General features: G+C 37.0%; 1 protein-coding gene across 4 annotated transcripts in view; it reads right to left on the bottom strand.

Moving 5' to 3' along the window:
• The window catches only part of ATE1 (arginyltransferase 1), a 73,832-nt gene that overhangs the window by 16,132 nt on the left and 30,240 nt on the right, over positions 1-27,460 (bottom strand). For all 4 annotated transcript variants that reach the window (XM_032225117.1, XM_032225120.1, XM_032225121.1 and 1 more), the window contains 2 exons: positions 21,280-21,461; positions 15,257-15,356 (listed from right to left, as the gene is read on the bottom strand). In XM_032225117.1, the coding sequence (XP_032081008.1) occupies positions 15,257-15,356; positions 21,280-21,461 (282 nt within the window). The remainder of the gene's footprint in view (positions 1-15,256; positions 15,357-21,279; positions 21,462-27,460) is intronic.

Below are 27,460 nucleotides of genomic sequence, written 5' to 3'. Positions count from 1 at the left end.
CATGAAATATTTTTAAGACCCATTAAATTGTTAAATTATTTCCTCAAAGAAAAATATCAGTAACATATTTATCTGATCAATGAAAACTTCACTTTCTACATTTTAGGAATTTTTTTTTTCAGGTGGTTTCACGTGAAGGCTAACATTTAAACAATGTTTATACTATTAAAAAAAGAAACTATTTTCATTATCCCCACAAAATCATAATGGGTGTGAAAATTTTCATTCATGCTTTGATTAGCCACAGCTCCTTATTACATCTAACTATGATGTAACAATGTAGCTTATGCAGCTGTTTTATTTTAACAAACCATAGTTAGTAAAAAATAGTTTGCCTGACATTCAGCAACAGTGAATTGTAATTCGTATACATGTAAACCCCTTCTCTGAGTCAAGTTGGAGGAAGAGGCTGGGGTAGAATAGCAATAGCAATAGCAGTTAGACTTATATACCGCTTCATAGGGCTTTCAGCCCTCTCTAAGCGGTTTACAGAGTCAGCATATTGCCCCCAACAACAATCCGGGTCCTCATTTTACCCACCTCGGAAGGATGGAAGGCTGAGTCAACCCTGAGCCAGTGAGATTTGAACAGCCGAACTGCAGAACTGCAGTCAGCTGAAGTAGCCTGCAGTGCTGCATTTAACCACTGCGCCACCTTGGCTCTTTTTTACGCCACCTCGGCTCTTTTTAGAAGCCTTGCTGACCTGAGCTAAGCTATTCTTCTCCCTCATGTTAGAAAATGAAGTCATGTTACATTGAAGGCCCATTGCCACGGTTTCAATTTGTGATGACAATCATAAAATTCCTCTTTATGTGCCCCTCGGTCCATATGTGTTCACTTAGAGAAAATCATAGTGGTGCACCAAATCACAATTCTGCTTTTGGCAGAAGGAACAGCTTATCGTGTGCCCAAGCAGCAGAATGGAAACAGAACACCCTGTCTCCACAATTATCTGGCATAATGTGTGCATCTTACTGTTTATTAAATATCTCTTTCCACATGGCTCTTTTGAAGTATGCAAAACACTTGCATCATGTTTTGTTTCATCCCACACATTCCACTATGAGGGGGCAAAGAAGACAAAATATTCCTGATGAAGAGGGAGAATATCTCACTCAGATTTATTCTACAGGCAAATTTCAACTAGAGTAATTATTTTGTCTCTCCTTTATTTCTCCTTTTTTAGTCTTCAGCCGAAAAGGCATTCAACCAATCTTTCTTGTCGCTAGTTTCCCTCTTGTAAAAGATACACTGAAAGAAAAACCTTACATATGACATTCATTCAGGCATGGCTTGATATTTAATTGGAAACTTCTGGAGGCAAACTTGGCAGTTCTGCCTTAAGGAGTCTTTAATTGAAGTATTCTCACTTTGCAAACCTTTCTAGTTCCTGCGCTAAAAGCATCTCTGGACTTCTGTTCCAAGGCAAGGCCAAAGATTTTAATAAAACTTTAAGTCTGAAGATTTACTTTTAAAATATTTTGGAAACTCTAAGGGATTTGGTGAGCATTTGAGATGAGGGTATGTTAGTGGGGTTTGTTTTTACAGACTAAGCCAAATATGAAAAGTAAAAAGCTCCAGAGAAAGATAATAGTTACAAAAAAACAAAGGAGGTCGAATACCAGTAGCACAGAACAAACAAAGGAGGTTAAACACACATTTAATTCTTTTATCAGGTACAGTGTACATCTGTGTTCTATTTTTCCACAATAAACCCATTGATCTTTTATTAAAAGTGAATTAAGGCCTTCGTCTCAGTTTCCAGACAGCTGCTTTATAAAGGAATTTTAACATTACATAAACAAAATACCCTAAAATTATCAACAGCAATATATTAGGGCAAAGGCATGAGAAAACGTGAGGCAATCCAAAGATTTATTAAATTCAGCCTTTTCCTTGAAAGAGGATACCAGCAGAATCCCATCAGCCCGATATAACAGCAGACCCTTGCTCTCTTATTTAATTACATAAACAGAGATATGCGTTATCCACCCCAAGAGAGGTCTTTGCAACTAAATTCAGCTACTCTGTTTTCACAAACTCTGTTTAGAGAGCATCACACAGGATAAAGCAGTGTTGAAGTAGGAAGGGGGGAAAAAACCCGACTATTTGGTCAAGGTTCCAGAGTGCAGGGAGAGTTTGCATGCATTGGATCTTCTTTGTGGATGCCCATACCTTATACCAGCAATGGCAAACCTTTTTTTGGCGTGCCATAAGGGGGAGGGAGCGCAGGGGGGGGGGTCGTGCGCAGGAAGTCACTTGCGGTTTGCTCGTAGGGTCATTTTTAGTCCTCCGGAAGCTTCAGAAGGTCCCTGAAGCCTCCGGAGGGCTTAAACCCACCCTACGAGCAAACCGGAAGTCTGTTCCTGAACTTCCAGTTTGCCCATAGGGCTGGTTTTTTGCGCTCCGGGGGCTTCAGAGAAGCTCCTGAAGCCTCCTGAGAGCCTGGGGTAGGGGCGGAGGAGGCTCTTTTCACCCTCCCTAGGCTCCCATAAAGCCTCTGGAGCCTGGGGATGGCAAAAAATGGCTTTAAAAAAGGCTGAACGCCTTGCATGCCTTGACAAATGGCTTCACTGGCCACCTGTGGCATGCGTGCCAGAGGTTCACCATCCCGACTTTATACAGTGATGCTAGGAAACAGTGCTAGGCAGCCTTAAGTACAAGGGCCAGTACGACTTTACAGCCTCTTTTTACATATAATTTATTTTCACATGTCAAGGAGCAAAAGAGCTTCAGTATCTGGCTTCACATTCAACATTCCAGAACTTATATTTTTGGAAAGCCCGGCCACACTTAAACTTGGCCCTAGAACAACAACAACAAAAACCTGTGTCTAATATTTCTATTTTGATGGCTTAGGATGTTTTTATTGTTTCAAAATATCAGGAACGAGAACAGATACTTTTGCTGATCATTTTTTTTTTGGAAAGCTAGTAATACATTTATTCTAGTGAAATATTTCAGAATAGACTTTTATAGAAATGCATATGCATAGATACATACTTGTGATTAAGACAGAGGCCAACAGCTATTTCAAAGAGGGAGTTTGGCAACACGTCACTAAAAACCAACTTCTATACTGGCAGTGGTGTTGGTTTGTTTACCAAAAGATTCCTATGACCCCCATGTAGGAATCCTGAGATTATTGTGGCATTGGTACCATTCTGCCAATCTCTGTTAAGAGTATATAAACATTTTCTTTATTTCGAATATGTAGTGCTTATAGGACCAACTAATTCAATTCTTCAGAACAACTGGATGTGACACAAGCCTTTATGCTCCCTGTTGTAAAATCTTATTGAGCAGCATTTGTTTAAAATGATAGGTGAAATCGATAGGAAACCCTTTTTTCTTTTCCCCCAGGTATCTGTGTTGTTTCTCATGCCTATCTTTAAGGATTAAACCATCTTTAATCTTTGGTTAACATTAACATCTTAATTTATATAATCAACTAAAGAAAAAAAGGAGAAATTTGCAGGGGAAGAGAAGAAAATCCTTTGTATAATTCTAAATAGCCAGCTTTGACTATATTCCTACTTCTTTAACATGCAAATCAGATTTCTGGTACATTCTGGTATTTTCCAAGCTCCTGTTTCAAAAACCTCAAATATTTTAAGTGGTAAGTTCTTTTTAAAGCATGAATAATTCAAGTTGTCAGATGGCTCCTAGTCTACACAAGTGAAAGTGGCAGACAAAAATATTCAGCCTACTCTCTTCTCTATTTCTAGTCTGTAACAATTATAACAGAATAACAGAGTTGGAAGAGACTTTGGAGGTCTTCTAGTCCAACCCCCTGCTCTCCTTGATTAAGTTTTCTTTTACACTTTTAGTCTACCATGCAATGAGTACAAGAGCTCAGAATGTGGTTGTGACAAATTATCAAATCTGATCTGCTGGAAATGGAAATCTATGCAGTTGTACAATGAATTATTGTTAAAAAAAACTCCACACATAAAATATAGTTTAATGTGAAATAAACTTATCACAATTAATATGACATTTGTTCAGTATTACATTACAATCTTGCCTTACTCAGATCATTTACTTTTAAAAATTCAGTCTAATCCACATATCCATTTGCTAACAAAGAAATCAGTCAAAAAATATTTTAAAAACTTTGTGATAGCAACATTGAGTTGATAAAGGATTATATTTACAGATGCTGAAAGGGGTAGATTGAAGATATATAATTCCAGAATTTTTTTAAAAAGAAAAACAAAAATAGTATACTAAATAGAATACTGTAAATAGGTTACGTTAGTGGAGATGCTAACAATTGGGAACCAGAGAAATTATTGTACATCCTTCAATTCCTTTAATCTGCTTAAGGATGTAAATAGCAATAGCAATAGCACTTAGACTTATATACCGCTTCATAAGGCTTTCAGCCCTCTCTAAGCGGTTTACAGAGTCAGCATATCGCCCCCACAGTCTGGGTCCTCATTTCACCCACCTCGGAAGGATGGAAGGCTGAGTCAACCTTGAGCCGGTGAGATTTGAACCGCTGAACTGCAGATAGCAGTCAGCTGAAGTGTCCTGTAGTACTGCACCCTAACCACTGCGCCACCTCGGCTCATTCATATTTTTAAAGGTACACTCTGCTCCCAGCACTGATTGACTATTATTCTGAAGAAGATGCTATTAATTGTAATTCTGTCGAAGTGACCTCATTGATAGAAATGTGATAATGAAATTCTCATTTTCTCTTTTCAATAGCTTAGTAGATGGGGGAGGGGTGTTTTCATCCATTCATTTGTGTCTGATTCTCAGAGATTGACTCTGCAACTCCCTGCAATTCTTTTTCACAACCTTTCAAAAGTGGTTTTGCCATTGCCTGATTCCTAGGGCTGAGTGAAAGTGACTGGTTCAAGAGTACCCAGTTGGCTTTGTGCCCAAGGCAGGGTTAAAACTCACACCATTAACCACTACATTAAACTGGATGTCTTAGAGACCCTACCAAACTTGTGGCCAAGAAAAAAGAAATGTTTATGAAACACATGTACCTGAAGAGTTTCAACTATTCTTGAGAGATTAAAAACAATTTCAGGGCAGATTGAAACACAAGGGTTATTTTATTGTCAATCAAATGGCACCACAATGATATGTACACCATTTGTTTAACAATCTGTAAAAATCCCTATTTTTAACTGAACAGTACAAGAATTACCATTCTTATAATGGATTGTATTTTAATGATTTGTATTTTTCCAAATATCCTCTAATTGTATGCCATTTAAAGCATCTTTTAATGTATTTTACATTATCTGTACTGATTTTCTAGTGTCAGAAACATATTTTTACACTAGAAAACCAGCATACAACAAAGGAGAGCCAAAAATTGGCTGCCGATTATTATTTTCTGTATAAAATATAAATAATTCATTCATTATAGATGCATATTTAACTGCAGGAATGAATTCTCAGGCAGTACATGAATTAATTCAATACAACTCAGGGTTGAACTGTGGAATACATGAGCTTATTCCTTTGGTTGCAGACATTTCATTACCCAAGTAGGTAACATTATCCATTTAGGTAATAGGTAAGAAGAAGAACTTATCTTAGGGAACAGGTAAGAATAGGCAACAGGCTGAGAACAAGTCCCATAAATTCTTGATTTAGGACAAAATCCAAAAGAACAAAATTCATAGCCAGGCAATGCAATTATTACAACTATAATTTATATGAACATTTTAGTTCTTTAATATAAGTTATGTAAATTATCCTAGATAGGCTGGTTGGAAACAATTAACTACAGTTACTTATGATTTAGAGGTGGCGCGGTGGTTAGGGTGCAGTACTGCAGGCCATTTCAGCTGACTGTTATCTGCAGTTCAGCGGTTCAAATCTCACCGGCTCAAGGTTGACTCAGCCTTCCATCCTTCCGAGGTGGGTAAAATGAGGACCCGGATTGTTAGGGGGCAATATGCTGACTCTGTAAACCGCTTAGAGAGGGCTGAAAGCCCTATGAAGCGGTATATAAGTCTAACTGCTATTGCTATTGATTTACATTTCTGATTGGGAGCAAAACCGGAATGAAAACGATTAGGATTTTTAGGCTCATTCAATTCAGAAGACGCCTCCCAATACAAGTATGAACTGGTATGACAAAAGCAATTTTAAATTATTGCTACATTTTTGACTATCAAGAAAATCCTCACTTGTTTAGATAAAAGTATTCATTAATACTTCAAAATTTTCTGAGGCGAGAATTTATCAACATTGTTCAGCCACTTCACTGGGCAAGAGTAATAAACAGCACATCATATGATAATAAAACATCACTGAATGAATTACAAGGCCCTGAAAGGGTCACAGCTCTCAGAAGACACTCTAGTATTTCATCCTATGCTAAAACAGTGTAATAAAAAGATTATGTAATTAGCCTTTCAAGACCAATAAATACTATTTAGTCTACAGCAGGTTTTGTACTTTGGCTCCAGACTGCTGATGACAGAAATACGTTTTATGGTTTCTCTACTGAGGTAAGATCTCTGAATGTTTATTTATAACTAAAATAATAATATTCCAGTGATTTCATGTATAGACATAGTTCTAAACAGCCGAATAGTAAAAATACGGATAATAAAAATAAAGGAAAATAATCAGTATTATTCTAAACAGTTTATTTGTTTATTACCTTTAACTGCTTTCATTTTTTTTTCACCACTGCAAAATTGATCTTATGACTCTGAAAAAGGAGCTTTTAAAAACATTGGACATGTTTTTAAATTTTTAGCACAAAAAATAAGACACACTTCCAAAGAAGCATATGTCTCCTTTTCAGTACTTCATCTTACATTTATAGATTCTACATGCTGCACCATTTCTATATTATCTAAGGTAATTAAATTAAGTTAAATTGTATTGTATAAAATGCTCTTTTATATGAGTTATGAAAATATAATTGTTGATATGAAAGCCAGAAAAGAGAAATATTTAGTTGAACAGGTTCATAAGGAAGTGCATTACGGCTTTAATAAAAGCGTACTATATACTAACAAGACCATGGGTCAACTAAAAAAACATCTATTGAGATTTGAAAGCATCTTTGAATTGCATCTTCTTTGCATTTTCTTGCAAAATATAAGATGGATTCATACAGAATTGGTTTTAAAAAGCTAAATCATAATTATACAGTCTATATGACAAGTTTCCAGGAATTATCTGTCTTCATGTTTTAGTAATGTAAATCATACCAATCACAAGCATTATAGCAGGTCTTCATTGTTTTGATATAATTCACAACTAACTTCTTTGCATTTTGCCTTGATTAGCTTAGTTTAGTACGGCATGAATTAGTCATGATAAATATCTCCCTAGTGTGTCATTTAGAATAGTTCATTTCTAGTATGTTATGTGAATCTGGAATTAATCTTTCTGGCAGCTCTCTTTCTGACAGCAGCAGTCAAATTTCCCGTAACAAGTCAGGGGCTGTTAACTTCCTTTGCTTTTCTCTCAATTGCCCTGAAATTCAAACTTTGAAATAAATAATATTTAAGTGATCAAAATTAAAAGCCAATTTATTATTTCTATGTTTTATGTTATCTTATTAAGAAAACATTATACATCTGAAATGAAAGATGTTTGCTAAATGATATAACCTTTTATAAGGATACGTCCAAACTGGAATTGTTTGCTGAAAAAAGTAGAAACAGCATTTACATTCCCAAAGCTAATCAGAAGTAAAGGTTGACATATTTTTAAGGAAGACAAATACTTCTGTCTTTTTTACCGGTATCCCAAGATAGTGCAGATTCCACCCATAAATGTTAGAAAACTGAAGTTTTCATTCTATAATTCCGGGTCAACCAAACAAGTCATCTTAAGTAATCTTGACCTAATACTTTGTAGTGTATTATAGCAATAGCAATAGCAGTTAGACTTATATACCGCTTCATAGAGCTTTCAGCCCTCTCTAAGAGGTTTACAGAATCAGCATATCGCCCCCACAGTCTGGGTCCTCATTTCACCCACCTCGGAAGGATGGAAGGCTGAGTCAACCTTGAGCCGGTGAGATTAGAACCGCTGAACTGCAGATAACGGTCAGCTGAAGTGCCCTGCAGTACTATACCCTAACCACTGCGCCACCTCGGCTCTTACAAAAAGTATTACAAAAAGCTTCCAAGAATTTTGTTCAAGCATTCACAGGCGAGAAATATTCACAAACACTCTCAATTAACTTTATTTTTCATCTTAAGTGATATTACCCTCAGGACATTCACATATGAAATATGAATAATAGCATAGCCAGAAATTTTTCATGTAAGCAAGAATCAGATTTCAAGATATTTGCTCCTACAGATATACATACTGCATAGATATTTTCCAGGGGCATTAAGATGCTTTATGTGTACTTCCACAATTAAACCAAAAGCAACTGCATAGATAAGCTGAGGTGGCGCAGTGGTTAAATGCAGCACTGCAGGCTACTTCAGCTGACTGCAGTTCTGCAGTTCGGCTGTTCAAATCTCACCGGCTCAAGGTTGACTCAGCCTTCCATCCTTCCGAGGTGGGTAAAATGAGAACCCGGATTGTTGTTGGGGGCAATATGCTGACTCTGTAAACCGCTTAGAGAGGGCTGAAAGCCCTATGAAGCGGTATATAAGTCTAACTGCTATTGCTATAAGTTTGGCTAACAGATAATGGATGATCCAGAAAGACTCACTAGGCGTCCATGGCTGAAATTGACCATAAATCTAGATTTCTATAGTCCTAGTCCTAAACACTATATATTACATTCTCCCCCACCTCACACTGCCCCATACACACTTACAAATATGATTAGGAAAGGGTTATGTAGGGCACATACAAACTTCATTACAACAGCCCAGAAGATAGCTCATTTTTCAGGACAGGCCTAGTCAACCTAAACCTTTGGAAGTTTTAGAATGCAAGTCTCATAATCTATGACTACTGAAATGCTTCTGAATTTTCTAGGACTTGTACACCACAGTATCTGCAGAAGAAAAGGTTGACAGTCCTCATTTTTTAAATTCGTGTACTACTTTTCAAAATCAAGCTTTCGAAGAACAGCTTACTATAGAAATATATACTTAAGAAATATATATATACAAATATAAATATATTTGTATATACTATACAAATCAAATATGTTTTTAAAATTAATATCAGTGGCTAAATATATGTAATATATGGATTTAAAATATTTATGGCCTAAAAGAATATACCAAAATTTTATTCATACCAAAAAGACAATATTAGTTCCAAGCATATCTCACTAGGGAGGGCATTCTAGAATCTGGAGGCTAACGGTGAAAGATGTCCATTCTTGGGATGCCACCATCAAACATATAATGGATAGCACATATAGAAAACCCTCTGAAGATACTTTTAATACATTATAAATACCTGCATGGAATTAGTAACCTAGTCTTATACTAGGCAAGGTGAGATGAACTATGTGAGATGAACAGTGCCGTCTGCGCTGTAAATATATAAAGAGTTTTATTTCTTTTTTTTTCTTGTATTTTGTAAATCTTGCCTTTTTTTATAGCCTTCAATAAAAATAATAATAATAATTTAAAAAAGCCCTAAATATCAGAAGGCAGAAACTATTAACAACTGGTGACAAGTAAACAATATGAAAGTGTCCATAAAATCACCAGGAATCAACCTCGACTTGTAGAAAACTTTACTATAGGAAAAGTAACATATATAGGAACAAAACTACTGTGTTAGGATATCAGGAATTATATATTATATATAGAATTTCTAAGATATTATGTATCTAAGAAATCTTACATGAGAAATCTTACATGAGTTTAATGGTGACATTTAACAAAGCAAGTTAGATTAGGTTTATTCGATTTATATGCCGCCCTTCTCCCAAGGACTCAGGCGTACAACATTAAAAGAAACACATAATACAAAAGTTAAAAAGAAATTAAATAGGATATCCCAAACCCAATTAAAATTGACAATGACATTTTTTTAAAAGAATTAAAATTAAAATTAACAGTAATCAATAATTTGTTTTGTTTTGTTCAGGCCAGGCTGGCTTGCTGAAAAAGCCAACTTTTTAGGGCGCGTCGGAAGGACCGGAGGTCAGGAATTATACAAAGCTCCGGGGGCAGCTCATTCCAGAGGGAAGGCGCTCCCACAGAGAAGGCTCTCCCCCCGGGGGTCACTAGCCGACACTGTCTGGCCGACGGCACCCTGAGGAGGCCAACTCTGTGGGATCGCACTGGACGATGGGAGGCTATCGGTGGCAGCAGGTGGTCTCGCATCTTCAACAATGAAGTTATCTGAGGTTTAAGTAAGAATCTTTCCATATTGTAACAAGATATTTTAGTAGCCATGACTACAAAACAATGGTCTCTTCTAGATGCAATTGCTAGAGATTAGCATTATTATCCTCAAGGAGTCAATAATGTATGAGCCTTGAATGGAATATAACCCTTCCAATGTTGTAATTCTCTGACAGAGGTCAATATTATCATGTTAGAAGCTCTGGCATGTACAGGTAGTCATCAGTTGTGACACTTTCTGTCACTAAGTGATGCAGGTATTAAGCACAAGTCATGTGACCACATTGCTTAGCAACATCAATCCCGCCCATCCCAGTTGCCACTGTTAACCGAATCCCATCAGCTGGTTAGATGGGGACCCAGCCCAAACCAAATCAGTCCTGACCTAAGTCCTCCCAGATCCAAGCTTGAGTAAAGTAAGGGACTGTCTCCTCTTGAACTCCACTCACCCACAACAGTCTCAGCTGGCTGCTACTACCCCAGCCTCTATTTCAATCCCAGGGGCACGGGCGCTGCCACTCTCAAGTGCTGCCTGAAGGCTTGCATCCCCAGTCCCTTCTGAAGAGAGTTTGGCATGGTTGTTCCTGTTTAGTTTTACAGTTTTAATATGGTTTTCTATGTTTTAACTCTTGATTAGGAACCACCCAATGTTGATTAGAAGATGGGAGCCTACATCAACGTTTTAAACAAACAAACAAATAAATAAATTTGAGGAAAAATATGCAATGGTCCGGCTTTGGCAGGAGAGGTTATCGTTATAGGAGGGTTTTTTTTTAGATATATGATGTTATTCGCATGGAATTAAACCTGGCACCACTATTAACTCAGATTGTTAGACTGCAACATTCAAAATAACAATAAGCTGAGATCAGAAGCACAAGAGGAAATTTCACTGCCATATGGCAGTGCTACATGTCACATGCCATCTAAGAGGCAACTGCAGTCATTCCATGCAATTTACATTGTATTACATGCAACTTCCATCTTTTCTCAAAACAGAAGGAATACTTTGAGAAGGGCATATGTTTGTGTCAAATAAGCAAAAAGGACCTTCAGGATCTGATTGAAGAGCCAAAGTTTTTTCATTCAGGCTTTAGTAGCCTATCCGTGATGCGCAGAAGTGTACAATTAATGGTAGATATTATGGTAAGTAAATACAGGTAACAAAAGAGCTAATTTCAAGGATTATTTTCCTGGTTCATATATTAAAATATGCCAATTGTATCTAAAGTTATGTAGTCGAAGCATCACTTTTCATTTACTCCTCATATGTAAAGAATTCAAGCTATGTCAGTTTGTCAGGCAAAATTTCTACTGCACTTATCCTGCAGTTTGTTTATGGCAGGTATCAGCAACTCACAGCTCCGGAGCCACATGCGGCTCTTTCGTCCCCCTGCTGTGGCTCCCTGCCAGCTGAACCAGCCACTGGCAGGCCCCGCACCTCACCTTCCACTCCCAATCTCTCCTCACCTCACCTTAAAAGGTAAGGGTGACGGCGGGAGCTGAAGACTCACTGTATATTCCAGAGTGGGAGCAAATGCCCCTGTATTTGCCTCATCTCATGAGTGCTTCTTCCGGTCCTTGTTAGTATTGCATGCACTTAGTTGCTTTGGGAGATGTGCAACATGCTCTCCGTCCCGAGACACTGGCCTAGTCTGGCTGAGGCCAATACTCCACATCGTAATGGGCTCCGGAAGGAGAAGGGGATGCCGTCTTCCCCCATTGGGAAGCGGGCTAAACTTAACTGTGCTGCACAAGGTGCTGCAACAGCAGCGGACAGGCCATGGAGGTGGCAATAGCAGCGGCGTTGGCCACAGCTGGGCTGGGCCAGTGTCTTGGGGTGGAAGGTAAGTCATGCGTCTCCCTGAATGACCGAGGTGTGCACAGCACCAACAAGGGCAGGAAGAAGCACCCGCTTTTCTCCCACTCTGGAATATGGAGTAAATCTCCATCCCCCGCCGTCGTCCTTACCTTCTCAGGTGACAAGTGATTGGGAGGGGAGGGCGAGGGGCAGGGCCAGCCAGTGGTGTGTTCAGCCGACAGGGAACCACAGAAGGGGGGATGAAAGAGCTTCATTTATCATTGAGTTGGCCATGTCCACCCAGGCTTTGTGGCTTCCGGTGTTTTCTTTACAGTGGGAAATGGGTCCAAATGGCTCTTTGAGTGTTTAACATTGCAGACCCCTGGTCTATGGAAATTCTCAGTCATCCAACTCATGGTTGTCTCAAGGTGCCATTGAAAAAGCAACAGGACTTTCTTTGTGTGTTTCCTTGAAAATATTTCGCTTCCCATCCAAGGGTTTTTCAACAGCACCTTTGTGATTACAATTTACTTACCTATTTATTCAATTTATATGACACTTACCTCACATTCCTACAGTCCAACTGATCATAGCCATTTTAACTGAAATCCATGCAAGAAATATTATAAAACACAGATTTTATTGCATTGCCAAAATAATTTCCTGTTCATAACAATGACTTCTGGCAGACCACGGGGCCACACTCACTTTCTCCACACCCAGATTATATTGTTCCTTTGCTGTAATTTAAAATTTTATTTTTTATAGTATAATTTTTAGGTCTGTAAGGTTTGGGTTGTACAACAGAATAGTTGTATATTTGAGTGTTCTCACCCACTCAATCGTGTTATTCAAGAACAATTTCAAAACAATTATTGCAGCTTTTCATTTAAAAAATGTTTGTGCAGTCCAGTAATAGGTCATTGCTGCCACAGGAGTCTGGCACCGCTAGTACATATCAGTACATGAACCAAACAGTTGATTTTCATCTTAAATCAGCTAAAATATAAAATGCAATTATGCTGACCAAATAATCCTTCAGGAAGACACAAAGTGAAAGCTGTATTGTGTTAGGGCTTGCAAAAGATTTGCAATCTTTTCAGTGTTACAATGGCAGGCTCACAATTGTAGCTTTGAGCAGGAGATCATAGGTAAAAAAGCATCCTGTATGGATTCTGTTCTGCTATGGTTTTCCATTTCTGCTTAGGCAGCAAAGCTAATTTACCGAAAAAGGTTAACTAAATTCCACAGTCATGGAACTATGAAGGAGCCAGGGCTCAAGAGATTAAAACTGCTAACATTCCTTTGCACAACCTTTCAAGCTGCTGAATATCCCAAAACTCAAACCACCAAAATTGGTTCTCAAGCACTTTCAAAAAGTACATTCTGCTTATCACAACAGCCTATCCAAAGTAATGTAATAATTAATCACAGATGAATTGGCCTTTTATTTCTTCGTTAACCTTTTGGAATCCATTCTGATATCAAGCTATCTCATGACAATAATAACCTGGGTTTAATCTGTTAAACTAATCACACTTTCTATTGTCTTTCTGCAACTCTAAATTAAGTTCACTTAAAGTGTTCTGTTGGAGTGATATCATTTTTTTAAGAATGCTGAAATATATTTTCAGAAATTTTAATTCTACTATATTCACGTTAAGTTATAATTTGTTCTAAAAATACAAACCTAACGTAAAAGTTTTTGAGAAGATAAACAGTTGGTTAAACAAAAGCAAAACTGGAAATGAAACTGAAATGTATTTGCATGAAAACGTACAAAATGCTAATAAATCTTGGAAAATTCCTTGACCATAAAAATCTTGTCTGGTAGGTGTTATGTTGTGCTGTCATTGTCCACAGAACCAATTTAAAGATCTTAAAATGGCTTTTAATTTTCAAAAGATGCTTTATAACTATACTAAGTAAATAAAAGTGTAAGTTGCCTAGTACTGTTATCTGCCAACTTCTCTACTACAGGGCTATGGATTCTTTCTATTAATATATGGAATTATATTCCAAAAATTTGTTCTTCAAAAAGTCAAGAAAGTAATTCATGTTTTATGAAATACGTTCAATCTATTGAATTATATTAACAAAGTAAAACTTAGAGGATTAAGATACTAAAGAAAAAATTGTATTCCTGAATTAGATTGCGAACTAGCATGGTATGTCATAAATATGTTTTTTTTAAAACTTAGGAAGTGTATTTATGAATATGTGAATTGAAGAACAGAATAGACAATGTGGAGCTAGTTAGATAAATGGTTTAATCTACTAAAAGCATCTTCCTGCAGAGTAGGGAATCTAACAGAAATCCCTTGGACTTAATTTATAAGCTCCATGTTTCAATTCCTCACCAACATTTTATTGGTTTTAATAATTTCAGCAGACTCATGGAAATCAAAACTAGGAAACCTGTATTCCAGCTAACAATATTTGCCAAAAACTGGATCATCAGATCTTTACAACAATTACAGAAAGTTATATTTGTAGATGGAAAGAATAGAGAGGCACTAAAATCCATTTTGTCAGGGCAATATTCTGTCTTGCTCAGCAGATGCTAACCCATTTTTAAACAGCGCTGCATTTTAGCAACTGAAGAAAAGCTCAGTTAACACTAAAAGGATGTGAGTTTTTTTAGCCAAACCAAAGAGCTCTCAAAGGACATTAACACTAGGATCTGGGAAAGAAAATAGAGTCTACACTAATAAAATAATGTAATTGCCATCCTTACTTTATTCAACATTCAAATGTTACTTATATAAACATGTCCCTGTTAGATTAGGCTGAAGACCTATCAAACCCAGAAACCAAATAATTATTTTAAGTATGCTGAAGGTTTATATGTGTGTGTGTGTATGTGTGTGTGTGTGTGTCTTCATGATTTCTTTTTCTTTCTCAGTTGAATAGGATATCCTTACCCATTATTACGATCTGTTTAGAAAGTTCCCTCATGTAAAAAAAAGTTTGATAGGTGGAACATGGAACAACTATTTGTGAAATATAAAGTCTTTATTCTCCAATTACCCAGCACCAGCCAATTTATAGACAACTAAGCAGATAGTAGTTCTCTCTTTTTGACCAAGCAAAGCAGGAAATATTGGGAATGTATAAATCTGTCCTAATGGTATTGAAAAATCAAATATCAGGCTAAATTCTAATAATTAAAATTGTATCTTACCTTGTATCGCATTTTAGGACATGAATAAATATAAAACCCCATGTAATAATAACATAGATCAGAGGCCTTTTCATGAAGTTGCCTGGTGAAAGCAATTTCCCTGTAAAAAAAAATAATCCAAAATGTATAAAAATATAATACCAGATAAATTGTGTACAGAAATACAAATAGATCTACAGTAAATGTACATATAATAAAATAAAATGCCCTAAAATTTGCTTTATGTTAAGAACTTATTACATTTAAGTTAGAGATTCTACATTAAAAACTCCAACTATTTTACTTAAAAAAACAATTTTTCATGTTGTCCTGACAAGATGCTAAGCTAATATGAAACTCAAATGTGAAGCAATTAATAGGAAATTTTTGAAAGTTTTTAAAAAAAGGTTAGTTTTATTCAGAAAACTATGGATGTTTAACCTAGTCCTTGCATTCAGTAAGATTTCAATACTTTCAATGCAACTTCAGAGATTTTTTTAAATCAAACAAGATGATTTTAAAGAACTTTTTATTTAGTTACAGAAATTTACCCAAATATCTGCATAAGAGCAGCAAATACTATTGTCTGTATTAACTCAATTTTCATCCCTTTTCTTTGATGAAAAATGTGCAGTATTTCCTTCTTTTCTTATTCAACCTGGAGGCCATTCTGCAGTTTTGCCAATTACATTAGTCACTTGCAGAGAGCTGCTTTTATGCTGCTTAAAAGGAAGAAAGATGCAGGATTGCCAAATTCTGTTCTCTTTGTATTAGAAAGCCATTTAGCGTTTTAACCTTCATCTAAATTGTTCCAACAAACATGAGGGTTAAGTATCTCAAATCCTTATACAGGCACTATAAAGAAATGGAGAACTGAAGCGATTATGAAAGTAAGTTAATATAAGTGGTATCTTCTAAGGGAAATAAGAATCAGTTGGCAAGGTGGTAAACATTTTATCAGGGTGTTATAAATGTTCCTGAATATAAGATTGAAGGCTCAACCATATTCCCATGAAATACAGTTGTTTATCAAAGACTGTCTCAGATTATGCAGCCTCACCCTCTGCTGGAGAGGAAAAAAAAAAAACGTTTGATATGTTTAAAACAAGAGAGAAAATTCTGGAAAGAGGTTGAACAGAGGCTTTCGATGTTAGATCCTCTGAAGAAAGCATGGAACCTCCAAGAAGATTCCTGGATTAGTCCGAGAACCCTAAAGGAAAAGGTCATTGTTCAGAAAGTCTAACATACAAAACCAGAAATTTTGCTATGTTTTTTATTTTATTTTTGTTTTCAACATTATACCAAGTCTCTTTGTATTTAAATTTTCTACATACATTAAGGAGTATATAATTTCAATTTCATCCATATTACAATGTAAGAAGATACAATTTTTTTTCCCAGAATCTTCTTGTAATGTTCTGAACCCTCTTTTTGTGATCTATAATATTCCAGGTAGATTAGCAGATTCAGCTCTCTACCGGCTGCTCTTTTCTTGTCTCCGCTGTAATTTCTGAGTTGCTATATACTGTGATCTGCTAAACTCTGTAATTTATCTTCCTCTCCACTGAATATTTAAATTTTTATAATTAAAGTCCCAAGGGGTGGAGTAATTCAGGAGGTTTTTTAAAGAGGTTTTGATGTCACATAGTCAGAAGCAGATACATTATTTTATTTTGAATTTTTAATCTCCTTAAGAGGCAGCACTGGGTATGAGAACCTTAATTTTTTTAACCCATTAAGATTACAGGGTGGACATCAGGTGAAGCCTCCTGAAATTTAAGTGGCAGCAGCAGGAACTACCAACCACATTCCCAAAGTAAAGGCAGTACCAATACACAAGGTTCCAGAGGGCTTCATAGAAAGGAGGGCCTTAGCAATTCTGTACAGGGTTTTCAAACAAAAGTTTAGAAAACTGCAGAACTAAAAACAGCAAGGGGAACAGCATTTCCCTTCCATACCTATATTTATTAGATAGAAAGACTATAAAAAGTGGATTTTTTCATACTGATTCCAACTGACTACATAAATTAGAAGACATAGATATCTAATCTGTTGTAGATTATTGTTCTTTGGTAATAAACTATTGTGCTTCATGTTTAAAACTAAAAGAAATTTACATACAGATTTGGCATAAATTCAGTCCAAGACCCAAATTAAAATTCACAGCAAGGAATGAATAAATGTTTGACATATATTCTGAATGTTACATATCTAATTCACATAGTTTTTAACTATGTAATCTGAGTTATTGTACTGTTTACAACTTCCTATAGTATTCAAATGTAAGGAATCAATAGCTATCATATGTCAGCAAATCACACTACTATTCATTACAGATATGATTTTTATTGCCAGCAATACTCAGAAATGGGAATGAACCCAAACTATAAGGCATACTTATTCTAATTCTCCTTAGCAATATTCAAACACTGAAAAATTAAGCAGTTAGGTAATTTTAATTTTAAAATATCTGACATAGATTGTAAAGGATATCATAGTTCTTTGGTTGAGTCAATCAAACTGTTACAGAAAATAACCTTAATTACTGTTTTTCAAAGACAAATTAGTTCTAATGCATTTCTCATTGCCCACAAAGTAATGAATAAAGACTAATGACATTTCAGAGTGCCACAAAACTAGTTAATCTAGTTTACTATTTCTTTTGCCCTGCTTTCCTGTGTTGAAAAATAATTCTTAAATTTAATGGCCTGGAGTGAAATATAATGAAAGTTAGCTTGATCAAACAAAAGACGCATTAAATACAGCATCCTACAAAGTACTAGCTCTTTCTTAGTGCTACCACATATAGATTGGATTAGAGAAGTTTTATACCTAATTACATGGCCTCTAACTCTGTTATAACATTGTGAAGAGCCTATGCTGTTCTTCACTAGTAAAACATCCTCAAAATAGTCATTGAGCAGTACAAGGGAGCCTATCATTATCATGTCCAATATTATACAATATTATTGCTCTGGTTGGAAAATTTTGGTAGACCTTTACTGAGTTCAACAGTTACATCAAATAAAAACAGTAACAGTGAAAATCTGTGAGATGGTTCTGCAGGAGGTAAAATAATTACCCTTGGATCAAACATGTTAAGGTTATAAGCATTTAAGTATTCCCGCAAAAGGAAATAGTGTCATTTCTGTTTCAAAGAACACTGTTCAGAAAATAAACAATTCATTTAGCCCACATCAACTTCTATATACTGTCCCTAGAAAAAGAAAATAAACAGATACATTCTCAGAGGCACAAGAGACTTTAAAACTAAGCATGTAGCAGGAAGTAAGAGTCCTTATTTGATTACTGATCTACTTAAGTCAAGAATCTGCCAATCAATCTTTGACAGATCATATTAATTTTTAAGAAGTTTACTGATATTCTCATATAGCATTCTTTAAATGCTTAGGCAAAAACAACAACAATGCCAATGTAGAATTAATGCTCATTAAAAAAATTACAGAATAAAGCTGGTAGCAGCTTGTATGTAACCAATGCCTTCCTTGCTTCCTAAGAGTTTGCTAGTCCTAGCAACTTCAATTAGTTTATGTGTGCAATTCTACATAAGAATTACTAATCCCCAAATGAATTCACCCTTATATATTAATGGTTTAACAAGCTGACTTCTTTTTTTTTATTTAATAAATTTTACAAATATTTCCCTTTCCCCTTCCCTCACTCCACCCCCACCCTACCCCCCTGCCACCCCTCCTTCCCCCCAATTTCCCAGAGCAAAATACAGGGTATAAACATTTAACAATCATACACTAACATAAGCTAACTAACTGTAACATCTTACCTCCCTCTTGTACTTTAACTCCCCTTTTATTAAGCTAAATTTAGATTAATTATAACATTCCTTGGTCCTTCATAAGCTAAATAAAATTCCTTAGTCCAATATTTATTTTGAATGTAGTCAATCCATCTTCTTCATTCCAACTTGTATTTCTCATCTGAATAGTCTTTCCAATATGCTGAAATTTTAGCCATCTCTGCTAAGTTTACTACTTTTAATGTCCATTCTTGAATAATAGGCAATTCTTTCTTCTTCCAGCAATCTTCTGACTTCTTAAGTAACTTAGACATAAAAGCACACTGAGCTTAGCTAAACTTTATAATTTATTTTTAATCACCAGATACTCCAAATACTGCTTATAGGCAAATAATACATTCTTTCCATTAGGGGGAAAAAGTATTGCAACTGTTAACATTTATTAGCTACATTAAATGAACTTGTTATTGCAATTGACATTGATTGATTGATTGATTGATTGATTGTCTGCTAAATATCACCGAATACATCATAGTTTGTTGTATCAACCTGTAGTCTTATCTATATGGATGAACACATCTGATTTTTTTTTAATGAGAAACTAAAAGAAACAGAAGAGCATTTTTCAAGGAAAGGGGGAAAACCCTTCTGCATCTGTGGAAGAGAGCTGGTGAGGAAAGTTAAGATGATAGCCACAACTCTGGAAATCAAAGTCCTACCCTTTTGTATATGTGTCAATACCATATAGAAAGAGAAAGGGGATTGATTTGACTCACCTGGGTAAGGATCCCCCCATCCCTTTTATGCTTATGCAAATTTACACATCTTCACAAACTTTCCTGGCTTTCATCACAGCTCCTTTGCAACCTCTGTGACTTATATGTACCTTCCCCAACCCTCCCTTACTTCATGCTCTTCCCCCAACCTGTGCCTTTTGCAACCTCCTTGTATCTTTTCCAAGTATCTGTGTCTTGCTCTTCTTCCGCAACCCCTCTGTCCTGCACACCTTTCATGATCCCTTTGGAGCACACACACACCCATCCATGCCATACCTCTCTCTCACACCCTGTCGAGCCCTCCCTGACTTATGTCTTGTTTTGGTTGTGGGAAGCCTGCAGGAAACTGCATCTCAGTCATGTTTTCACCATAACAGTCAAGTGTTCTCCAACTGGCCTCTCCCCTCCCACAGAGTGGAGAGCTTGCCTAAACAAGTGATCAATTCGGAATGGTTTTTTTCCAAAGCTCCAGATTTCTATAAAGTGTGAAGTCCAGCTCTATGAACCTGATTAGTCTTCTGGCAGCTGCTGCCTGTAACTGATGAGAGTTTAATCAGCTTCACAGCTTTGCTTTTTGTTTTCCATCTAAGAGGCTCAGGGTTTGAAGCCCAGAACCCATTAGGCCACTGGGGGGGTGGGGGTGTCAAACTTGATTTCATGGAGGGATGCAAAAGGGTTGTGTTTGAATTCGTGGGGTCGGCATGGCCAGCTCAATGTCACTCGTGTCAGGCGCACCAGTGGGGGCCTGTGTGCTTTCCCAGGGAACCGCCCCCCCAAGCTCAGTTTGCAGCTGCGACAGCCTCCTGCAACCCTCTGCCAGTGAAAATGGAGCTTCGGAGAGCCACGTGCTGCCCTCCCAAGCTCCATTTTCGCTGGCAGAGGCACCGTGGGCCAGTCCTTCACTGTTTCCAGGGCACCCCCATGGGCCAAATCTAAGCACCCCACGGGCCAGATCCATCCCTCGGCCCTTGAGTTTGACACCCCTACACTAGGCAAACAAAAAGGACCAGCGCATTCCTCTTGATGTGTATTCCCCACTTTACAGTATACCTGCTTAGTCTCTTGTAATTCTTTCTTCTCCAATAAAAGTAAATACAAACATTAATTTTTTTTCTTGCCCTCTTCTTAATTTTTCCGGTGCTTGGATGAGCATTCCAAAGACTAGAGGAGTAGGGGGAAAGTGTTATGACATGTGCCCTTTTAACCTAGTTTGCTCTTAGTTGAATTTAGGAAATCTTCCCGCCATTTGGGCTCAATCAGCTGCCCGAGGTTGTATCTTTCTGTCACTCTAAAACAAATGAAAGCTGAAATAAATCTGTAAGCACAGTCACTAGGACAAGATTTTCCACTTTGTGACGACATCTCTTAGCAACTGATTTGCTGATCCCAGTTGTGATCATTACATGAAGACTACCTGCATTAGAAATGTCATTAGATTAGACTTGAATACTTTTAGGTGCAAAAATATGACAAGGGTCTTGTACATATCTTACCTTAAAGCAGAGTAGACACCCAAAGACAGAGAAGAAAAATCTGGATCATAGTAGAGATACACAGAGGATACACACTTCGGAAGGATGTCAATTACACCAACAGCAATTAGTTTTCCCTCAAGCCAATATTGCTGGTGGAAAGAACCATAGCCACAATCTGGACCATTTGGTAAATGTTCTGCCTAGGAAATTAAAATCATGATAGAAGGATCTTGTTTTTATTCAGTATGACTTCTTAAAATTGGTATTAGCAAGTAGGAGGGGGGGAATATTTATCATACAACAAAACCGATACTTAAAAAGGCAAATTCTTTGGAAAACACATACATACATATTGAGAAAAAGACTCCTAATAATAAAAACTACAGTGAGTTCTTTCACAAGAACCTGCATTAAGGCTTAGAGCGGTATGTGAATCAATTTCTGACCTTTTTTTTTTTTGCTACTTTTTTGGTTTAAAAAATTAACATTCAAGGCAGTGGTGGGTTCCGGGTGGTACGACCCAGTACAGCTGTAACAGGAGTAGCGGGGAGACGCGGCCACTGTACTGGTATGGTGGCTAGTTTGGCCCACCTGCCTGCCCACCCTCTATGGTCGTTTAATACCACAACCGGCCCATTGTGCACGCGCGCACGGCGTGTGGCGCCTGCGCAACCTCCGCCAAGCAGCTGGGTGTCGCAGGGCAGTGTTGTGTGTGGGTGCGTGCAGCTTGCATGCCCGTCTAGGATGCCCGGCCCCATGTGCAGCGTACCGGCTGCACTGTGGTCCGGAACCCACCACTGATTCAAGGCAATCACCTTGAATAATCACATGCAGTTAATAAGTTTATCTCTCAAATGTAGTAAGGTTGGGTTTAACGGCTTAAATCAGGAGTGTCAAATTATATTTCTTCAAGGGCCAGACCAGCATTGTAGTTCTCCATGGGCCGGCTTGGGGGCGGGACGGAATGAACGACTTCTGTAGCACCCTGCAAGCCAAAAGCCCCTCCTCCAGCACCCATTTTCGGCCTGGACAGCCTCCTGCAGAAGGCGGCTTCTGTGTGAACCGGTTGTTTAGTATTTCCATGCTGGCCCCATGGCTAGATTTAAGCACTTCATGGACCGAAACTGGCCCACACCCCTGGCTTAAACAGACTTGATGAGTCTACCATTGTAAATCCAATTTATATAATTATGCTTACGTAAATTGTTCTGAGTGTACTGTGATTGGACCAATGTTGAAAAATCAGTATGCTTATTTAATTAATTGGATTTAATTAATCCAGCAAGTATATTCAAATAATTTTAATTTTCTTAGTTTAAAGTTGTCACCAAATAAGAATTAGAAGTTTTTCAGAAACCATACTTCAGGGGATATATGGTTATACTTGTACATGGCTATACCTATTGACTCCTCCTTAAAAATGTATCCCAGGAAAATATGTGTTTATCCCAAAGCATCTTGCAATCCAGAAAAATGCATTGACAATAATCTTTTAGTTTATTATGCCAATTAAACCAGTTGAAGAGATGCCTACACTAACTGACAACCTCTGGAAATCACACTCACCACAGTCTAGGGTATCTGGATGTGGCTCTTCTTCATTTAGACAATTATTCTACTACCAGTGGTGTCATGAGGAGATGCTCTCTACCTAGAATCTGGGTGTATCAGAATAAGACAACTCTCTTCCATCGGAATAAACTTTTAAGTGGATGGCTCCAATTTTAACCAGGGTTAGTAGATCTAAGTTGTCTTGGATAGCTAGATAGTAGTGCTAGAGTAGAAATATTAGGCTTTTTAAAAAAATAAAAGGTAACAAAATAAGGATTGGAGAGAATTTAGTTGTAACAAGCTGCATAAAGTTGAGATCTGCCCCAAAGCTAGCACTGAGAAATCTGTAAGTATTCTGAAGAAACAAAGAGGTAAGAATTGCAGAATTGGAACAGATTAAAAAAGCCACCACTGAGCCAACAGCACATAAAAGAAATAAATGATCCCTCACATGACTAAATGAACCCTGAAAACTGTACTAGTTCCAGTTCCCCTGGGGATTTTTAGGCACAAACATATGAAATCCTTTTCTCCAGATTCTTGCTTTTTGCAGACCTCCAAGACACAATGAGAATTAAAAAAAACTCAAGTTCCCCTTTGAATTCCTCCGTCCCTCCATTATTACCCACTGAAGAAAGTCATTGTCTTTAGAGAACCTTTAAGAACCATCAGCAAGCCATTCTTTTAAAAATCCAATTACCTTAGATACTATTCTACCCCAAAATTCCTTAATTATTAAATCAGGCAATATCTTGACAATTTGAATTGTATCTGATTAAGTTACTGGAGGCAGCCAGGCTTTTGAGTCTAACTCCATACTTAGCAAAGTGGTCCAAATTAAGGCATATCCAACAAATGGGTGATCAGTATTTCTTTGAAAGTATCCAACTATTGATGACAGAATAACGATTGATGGGAATTGTTTCTGCTATCAAACTGTTTTTAACATTCGAAAGTTTTAACATTCAACTAAAATTTGCCTTTCTATAACTCTTAAGACTTGTGAAAATTGTTTGTTTCAGAATCTAGAGCAACCATTCAGTCAGCCAATTAATTTGGTGGAAACCAAAACTTGGAACATTCTGACTTGAGGTTTCATATAAAATAAAATCTGGACGGGGCATGTAGAGCAAAGCTGTTATATGTTTCCAGTGCAGTATATTCCAACAGCTTACCCACAGCCAAGTAGCTTTTTCCCCTTCCTTCAGCAACTGTCAACTGATTCAGCACAGTATACACAATCTTCTCAGCCCCTTTCCTCCCTACTCTTAGTCACTGACATAAACATATCTTACTAAGCCACTGTTCTCAATCCTCCCAACACTTTCCTTTGCTCCACTAATCTTAGAAGGCTTCTGTCTTTGTTTTGATATTATCGTCCGTTGGTCTCCTATTAAAGTACATCTCTATCAGATGATGAAACTCTAGCCTATAGAGCCGAGGTGGCGCAGTGGTTAGGGTGCAGCACTGCAGGCCACTTCAGCTGACTGCTATCTGCAGTTCGGCGGTTCTAATCTCACCGGCTCAAGGTTGACTCAGCCTTCCATCCTTCCGAGGTGGGTGAAATGAGGACCCAGACTGTGGGGGCGATATGCTGACTCTGTAAACCGCTTAGAGAGGGCTGAAAGCCCTATGAAGCGGTATATAAGTCTAACTGCTATTGCTATTGCTATTAATTAAATCTTGGGTGCAAGCTCTAAGAAATACTTTAGAGCTTACTTCCAAGGCTACAATACATTATATTGGTCACTTTATAATTTTTAAGAAGGTAATAAGCATTTGTTTAAAATTATTTTTGACCAGCTTTCATTTAAATTGAAGAAAGGAGGACAGTAAAAAATACCCTTCAGTTAATTAATACTTTGGACTTCTCCTGTCCCATAAACACATAATTGGTACAAATGTACATGACAAACAATGCTAAGGTATATGAAGCTACCCTGAATGTCAGAATGTAAAATGATCACAGGTCAATATATTCCATTAAAGGTAACAAAACTAATCTGTTGAAATATAATTCCAATAATTATTTTTATTTTGGGTTTCCCCACAATGTCTTCTGGGTTATTGACAATTGAAAACAATGATCCTAACAGGCAGTGCTGTAAGAAAATAGGGTGTATATAAAGGAGGCTCAAATTAATATTATGAAGGTATTATTATGAGGTAATAATATTACCTTCCAAAGTGTTCAAATCTGGTTTTGGGTTTGGGCATATGCGTGCATGTATTATACTGAAAAAGAGGGAGATGTACCCTTTTTAACTGGCATATGTAGCTCAAAAGTTTTTATGGCCTTGAATATGCAACACTTTTTTATTCAGAGCCATCTAATCAAAAACATATGCAAGCAGTGCCATACAAAATTTAATTCAAGATTCATAAGTTAAAAATACACATAGTATACATAAGCAAGCCTACAGCTATACAAAAGAAGAAAAATAATGGGGATCTGCTGTTTTACTTGACGAGTGATAAAAGCTTTTTTCCTATTAAGTCTAATGATTCTGATTAGCCTTCATAGCTTGGAGAAATGTAAAAAAAAAAAAGTAAGGGTAGATCTAGCAAAGGAAAACAACAAACTCTTCACACATGGCTTTAGTCAAAATGCAGCATCTCAAACTACTGGTGCAATTACTTTAACTTGACAATTTCATTATACTCATGTGATAGTTAACTCTTTAAGATGGAGAAAAAAGTTCTTTTAACTATTAGATATTAAGTCATCAGGTACCTTGACTTTAAACTAGCATTAATTCTCCAGGCTGGGCTCTCTGTTTTTTTTTTTTTTTTTTTTTTAAATATAATGTTGAAACTGTTGGCTTTTTTTAAATTTATATATTTGTGGGGTTTTTTTTAAATAAAAGTGCTCAAGCATAAGAATCCTTTTAGGCTCCGCTTTGTGAACTTCAAATTTATCTTTTGCATAACAGAAAAAAAAACCATTCTTTATTTATTTTTTATTCTTTGCTGTGTAAATGCCTCAAGTATTTTGGTCACAACATTGTAAAAACAGCTTTTTAAACCGAGTCCTCAACTTGCCTCCCCCCACCCCCCACCCCAAGCAGATCCAGACAGCCTTTTAATGCCTAGAGAATTGCGCTTTAGAGCCAAGGTGGCGCAGTGGTTAAATGCAGCACTGCAGGCTACTGCTAGATCAGCAGTTCAGCGGTTCAAATCTCACCGGCTCAGGGTTGACTCAGCCTTCCATCCTTCCGAGGTGGGTAAAATGAGGACCCAGATTGTTGGGGGCAATATGCTGACTCTCTGTAAACCGCTTAGAGAGGGCTGAAAGCCCTATGAAGCGGTATATAAGTCTACTGCTATTGCTATTGCTATTGCTATTTTTGGCTGTTCAGATACTGCAGCTGATGGAGTGATAATGAAGAATGGCTAAGCCAGGATTTTAAGGATTTGGGGAAATCTTTTCTCTCTCTCTTTTTTTTTTTTTCTTAAATGATGTGACCCTCTGGAAGGAAGCCCACCAATATCCTCTCAACTTCTCTTGTAATGATAGTCTGGAAATCCTTACTAATCTAGCTGTTTATTTAATCACTGGGCTAGGCTGAATGGGACATTGTGATGTTTTAGGTATCTTTCACTTGGTTGCTGGACTGCAATTATTTTGTCATTTTTACACTTGTTTTGGTTAATATTCTATATTCTTATTTTATGTGTTTATTGTTGTCAACTGCCCAGAGGTGGTTGGAATCAAGAAGCATTCAAATGGAAATAAATAAATAAAAGTTTGGCAGAATCAGGCATAGGGGGATTGAGAAAGTCAAATGGCAGCTGCGACTCTGCAGTCATACCATTTCCTCTTTTTTCCATATTTCTTGATACATGTATAAAATGGGTAGAGTTTTGATCACATAGATGCAAACAGCATATTGAACCCTCTTTCCATAAATACCTCTGTACGTGTTTTGAATTTCTATCAAAACATGGCAGGCAACTATGGTTCCAAAGACAAAATTATGTCAAAATTGCATTCCATTTCTGCCCCCAAAGATTCTTACCAATAAAGTAATAAAAAAGACTGTGCCATCCGAATATATGTATATATTCTTATAAACAATTGCAAGTTAAATCATTCTAATATGCAGATACAATGAAATCCCCTAAGTGTTCCCTTTTTATAAATATAAGATACGTTTCCTACTAATACGTGTGCCTGTGTGTGTTCGCAAGAAATCTCACCACAACCCTAAGAATTCTCATATCGCGTTACCTTGTAAATTCATTCCACCATCATTTATCACATATAGCCATCTGTACCATTTATTCCACAGCGATAAATCCTGGGAAGGATTAAATTGCTACTCAGTTCAATTCATTTGTGGTCACTAACTGATATAACCTATTCAGCTTTATCTGAAAAAAATAATTAAAGATCTTGAGGCTTTAAGAAGCTCAATTTATTCACAAAATTAGCCACTCATGGTTGTATAAGAATGTTATGTATCTAAGATCAGCAAAAGATTGGCCATCAATTGAACCCGTTTAAGGTAAATTGTAGGGATCAGAAAGACTAAAAACTTGAACAAGAAGACAAATACTATGGGTATGTCTGTGTCTGTTTTGTGTATGTGTGTATCTAAAACCTGGGATAGACCAATGTTGTGGTTTGAGGGTGTAAATGCATTGT

This window comes from Thamnophis elegans, chromosome 10 (genome assembly GCF_009769535.1).
Source record: "Thamnophis elegans isolate rThaEle1 chromosome 10, rThaEle1.pri, whole genome shotgun sequence".
NCBI classification, from domain to species: domain Eukaryota; kingdom Metazoa; phylum Chordata; class Lepidosauria; order Squamata; family Colubridae; genus Thamnophis; species Thamnophis elegans.
The sequence above is the reverse complement of the archived record's forward strand: the minus strand, read 5'-3'. Positions and strand labels throughout refer to the sequence as shown.